This window comes from Dinoponera quadriceps, unplaced genomic scaffold (assembly GCF_001313825.1).
Source record: "Dinoponera quadriceps isolate SergipeBrazil2010 unplaced genomic scaffold, ASM131382v1 scaffold1290, whole genome shotgun sequence".
Classification (NCBI taxonomy): Eukaryota; Metazoa; Arthropoda; class Insecta; order Hymenoptera; family Formicidae; genus Dinoponera; species Dinoponera quadriceps.
In genome coordinates this window covers 149,561-154,201 of record NW_014555424.1, presented here as the reverse complement: position 1 = coordinate 154,201, position 4,641 = coordinate 149,561, and the positions used below count along the sequence as shown (strand labels likewise).

Below are 4,641 nucleotides of genomic sequence, written 5' to 3'. Positions count from 1 at the left end.
AATTATAATATTGATGTTATATTATTCTTAGTGTTTATTAAGTATTTATCTACTACTCAGTAAGCAAAAAATTAAAGTGGACCAAAAAATCTGATGCAATGTTGTTTTACATGATAACTGGTCAATATGATAAAGCACGAGGAAAGAAAGTGAAGGACGCAAGATTTGTAAGGTCTTTGACCGGGGGGAATATAAGTCTCGGTGTTGCTGGCTACCACTTCACTTCGTCGAAGGATACGGTAGAGATATTATCGTAGTCAATCTTTCAATCTCTGATCGTGCAACGTCAAGTCGTTATACCAGCTTATTCAATATTCAAACGAGGATTGAAGTCGACAAAGCCAACATGGAGCGGCAACCCCCAAAGTACGAATTTCTATCCAAGGAGAAGACAAAGGAGATGCTGAAATTGTTCAACGGCGAGAGAACCGGTTGGGTACAAGTAGGTCCGCAGAAATGGTTCTTTCCGTACAGATATACGGAACACGGTGCTGGATATTATAATTTTAAAGCCAGGCCAGATGATACCTGGGTAGTGACTTTTCCAAGATCAGGTGGGTGCATTAATATTATTCATAATCATAATAATGAAGGTTCACTTTAATTTTTTCCTCACCATGTATATTCTATCAACATCTGTTTGTCTTCCTCATCAAACTGAAGTCTAGTAAACACCAACCAACAGTAATATATATCAATGTTATAACTTCCCACTCAACAACGTAACTTATATGCGTTACATACGCGTTATATTGCATTTACATGGTTGATTGAGAGATTATAACATTGATGTTATGGTACTGTTAGTTGATATTCATTGGGAATTTATTAACGATTATAAAAAGGAAAAATGTTCCTTATGTAGCGAGAAATGCATAATACTGACTTTCAAATAGACTTAAAACACGGAAAACACATAATTATAAGCTTATAAAATATTCAGAATTCTAATTAAAAAAACGGAGAGTCCCAGCATAAAGAAGACCCTTAAATATCTCCTTTGTTCTTAATGAAATGAGAAATGTGTTTAGAGCATAATTTGAATGGTTTCGAAGGAAAAACACAGCATAGAAGGAAATATTTTTTTACGATCACTTTTTCGATTATTTTTAAAGTCCCCATATTCAAGTCCCCGAAATATTTAGATGTTCTCTACACCTAAATAAATTAACCAACTATAAAGTTAATCGAAGTCCTTATTGTCATTTTTTCCTCTTATCGAGTTGTCAATTTTATTTCTTTCAATAATATTAACAATAATGTCAACAATATTTTTTATTTCGCTATTATCTCAAATACTATCTACTCGTACTTATTCGTACTTACACTACTCGTAACTTCTTTAAACGTTCTTTAACTGCTCGTCGATTGGTATTTTAATTTTTCGGATGCTTTGTGACTAACTTCTTGATTATTTGGATTTTTAGGCATCTTTTAACTAACAATGATGATTTCCAAACTTTTAATTAATCTTTTAATTCTTCTAAGGCACTACATGGACGCAAGAACTAGTCTGGCTGCTATCGAACAATTTGGATTTTGAGACAGCGAAGACGCAATTTCTTGCTCAGAGATTTCCCTTTTTTGAGTTAGTACTGTTAGTTAATAACTTTGTTATTAATTATATTTACATGGAATGGCATGTTCATGTATTTATCTTAAGATATCATAAAATTTCATCATACATTTCTCTCTGTTTGACCATGATGCATTGCCGTACGGTTTTATCGCCTTATATATAACTTATATTTCTCGACATAATAAATCGTGTAAATTGTGCAATATCATGTTGCGATATCATTCGCTGAGGCGACTATCGCAATTTGTAATTCATATTTTCATAATGGTATAATTTGCCGCACATATGCAATAACACACGAATGCCACGTCGTTAATTTTTCTTTGACAAGTTTCCACATTATTATAGCTACGCGAATTGAATATCTAAAACATTACGAAAAGTAACGTTTAAAAATGTACTGAATCTAATCGCGCATAGACATTTGCGTATTAAAATTAACTATTGTGAGTATTTGCTTAAATTTAATATTCGCACTGTGAACCTCGTATATAATTCCATGCATAATTAAATACATTTAATTTTATATATATAAGTTCACACCCGGTTTATACAATCGTAATCGTTCTGATACGTGCGACGTTCCTCGTTCTTGTGTTCTAATTATTTAACTAATGTTAGGCCACTTATGCATTCCAGATTCAGCATATTCAATCATCCTGAGGTGACACAGGAATTTCTGGAGATCAATAAAGGTAATGAAGTGAATGAGCAGATCTGCCGGAAGATAGCCAAGCCCGGCTATGAAGTTCTCGCGTCGATACCGTCGCCCAGATTTATCAAAACTCACTTTCCACTCAGCTTGTTGCCAGAAATTCTGGATATCGGTTGCAAGGTATATATATAAAAAAAAAAGAAGAATTTGATGACGATCGCTTAATTGTCGTGACTTCTCGGTTGCCAACTCTTTTCTTTTTTTTTATTTCGAAATCGTGTTGACCTGGTAACGTTTTTGAAGGTCATCTACGTAGCGCGTAATCCGAAGGACGTTGCAGTCTCGTGGTATTACATGAGCGTGGGAATGAAAACGCAAGGATTTCTCGGTGATTTCGCTACCTTTTGGGATTACTTTGAAAATGATCTTAGTGAGTAAAAGCGTGGATTATATGAGTAAACATACTTATTTTCATAATATCTATCCAGTAAATAAAATGTTAGCAGCATGTCAGCAGATTCAATCAAAATACCGTGGCAGGTACATAGTCATCTGTGTCTTTATTAAGCTCCTGTTCCGTCGATCTGCTGATATAACTTGACAGCAGATACTGTACTTAACGAGCAGGATCTATAATATGTCTCATTTGAATGCATTTAAATGATGAGGAAAGGACAGATTCTGCTTGATTTCTGCCGTTAATTTGCCATCAAACTCAAAAAATTCTGTTATATTTTTGCTAACATGCTACCGACAAAATTTACAGCAGACATTACCTAAAATCTATTTCTTGCAATTGTAACTATGTGTACTAAGACTATATATATACACACAACAGTTTAAATTGATTTAGTAACAACCGTAGTCTTTATGTCACCAAAGTAAAACCATTGAGCAATATTATTTACTAATGTTAAATGTGTATAACAGATATATATATAATTATACATATAACACTTATTTTTTTAATCACACATTGTTAGTTATAATATTGAGTTATAATATTGAGAATTGATAAATCAGTTTTATATTAGTCATTCAAGCACAGACTACGAATGTCACTAAACCGGTTTCAGACTTTCGTGCGATGCAGTTAGTTATATTCCACGGCAGATATATTTGCGCTCTTGTAATTATTTCTCCGTTAATGATATCTTACCAAGGTAGTCAAAGCTATAAAAAAATGGATCTAAAATTGTCTTGTACTCGTACATACCAATTTGGTCTGTGGGATCAAATTACACTAAACGTGACTGACAAGTGAAAGGGTCGCGAGTGTATATTATTTCAATTCTCATGCGATGTGCTGCTTACTCGTATTTTTAATAGTTTGATGTACGGGTCAGATTCGCTTTCTTCTAATTAAAGAATTTTTCTCAATAAAACCATTGAGATTCTTAATATGTTCGACGCACTTTTTCAGCTTATTGGGGCCCGTATTGGACACATTTGAAGGAAGCCTGGGCTCTGAAGAATCACCCGAACCTTCTATTTTTGTTTTACGAAGACATGCAACATGTAAGCGACATCGATGCTATCTTCATTTCTTTACACTATTAGACGTACGTCTTCTAAAATAATCGTTGGTGTAATTTTTTCAGGATTTCCTGAAAATAATTAGAAGGATTGCAAAGTTTCTGGGCAAAACATATACCGACGAGCAATTAAATGAGCTGGCGGATTACCTGAATATCAACAATTTCCGGAACAATCCGATGGTCAACAGTAGCGAGTTGAAGAACTGCAAATTCATAGCAGAAGGGATCTTCATTAGGAAAGGTGTCAGTGGTGGATGGAAGGACATCTTTACGCCGGAGCTCACTGCTAGAGCGGACAAGTGGATCGAGGAAAATCTTAAGAATACTGATTTGCGTTTCCCGTACTTCGACAATAACAATTGAGTCGAGGAACGATCAAGCAGTTCCCGTAGGTCGAGAAAAATAGTATCGGGAAGATCTCGATGAAAGATTTCTATCGTGAAGGAAGATCAATCGGTGTATTCATCTTTGATACATCGAAGGAAAGAAACACGAAATATATATATATATATCTCTCTCTCTCTCTCTCTCTCTCTCTCTCTCTCTCTCTCTCTCTCTCTCTCTCTCTCTTTCATCTGGAAAATGATGTTTGTGCGATAATAATCTATAAAAGAAAACATAAGTCATAGTTAATAGAACATATCAAGTTAATCCAGAGATGTTTTTTTTTCATGAAATGCACATTTCATTTGGCGGTATATTTCTATTTTAAAAATACTTTGCTCATACTTGAATACTTATTTAGTGTTTATGGAAAGAAGCTTTTGAAACAACCTAATATTAATAGGGATAATAAACGTTTGGCAGGTGATACTGTTAGATCATACGTCCATATATATATATATATATATATATATATATATATATAT

General features: G+C 34.0%; 1 protein-coding gene across 1 annotated transcript; it reads left to right on the top strand.

The window, feature by feature from the left end:
* Positions 1-224: 224 nt before the first annotated feature.
* On the top strand, positions 225-4,593 carry LOC106744096 (sulfotransferase family cytosolic 1B member 1-like). Its single transcript, XM_014618526.1, has 6 exons — positions 225-554; positions 1,489-1,588; positions 2,219-2,414; positions 2,538-2,664; positions 3,658-3,752; positions 3,836-4,593. The coding sequence occupies exons 1-6, from the start codon at positions 347-349 to the stop codon at positions 4,133-4,135; spliced, it is 1,026 nt and encodes a 341-aa protein (XP_014474012.1). The 5' UTR covers positions 225-346; the 3' UTR covers positions 4,136-4,593.
* The last annotated feature ends 48 nt before the right edge of the window (positions 4,594-4,641 follow it).

Coding starts and splice junctions, on each gene's coding strand:
- LOC106744096 (XM_014618526.1), top strand. CDS start 347: ATGGAGCGGCAACCCCCAAAGTACGAATTTCTATCCAAGGAGAAGACA. Junction 1,589..2,218: donor CAGAGATTTCCCTTTTTTGA/GTTAGTACTGTT, acceptor TATGCATTCCAG/ATTCAGCATATTCAATCATC. Junction 3,753..3,835: donor TTTACGAAGACATGCAACAT/GTAAGCGACATC, acceptor TAATTTTTTCAG/GATTTCCTGAAAATAATTAG.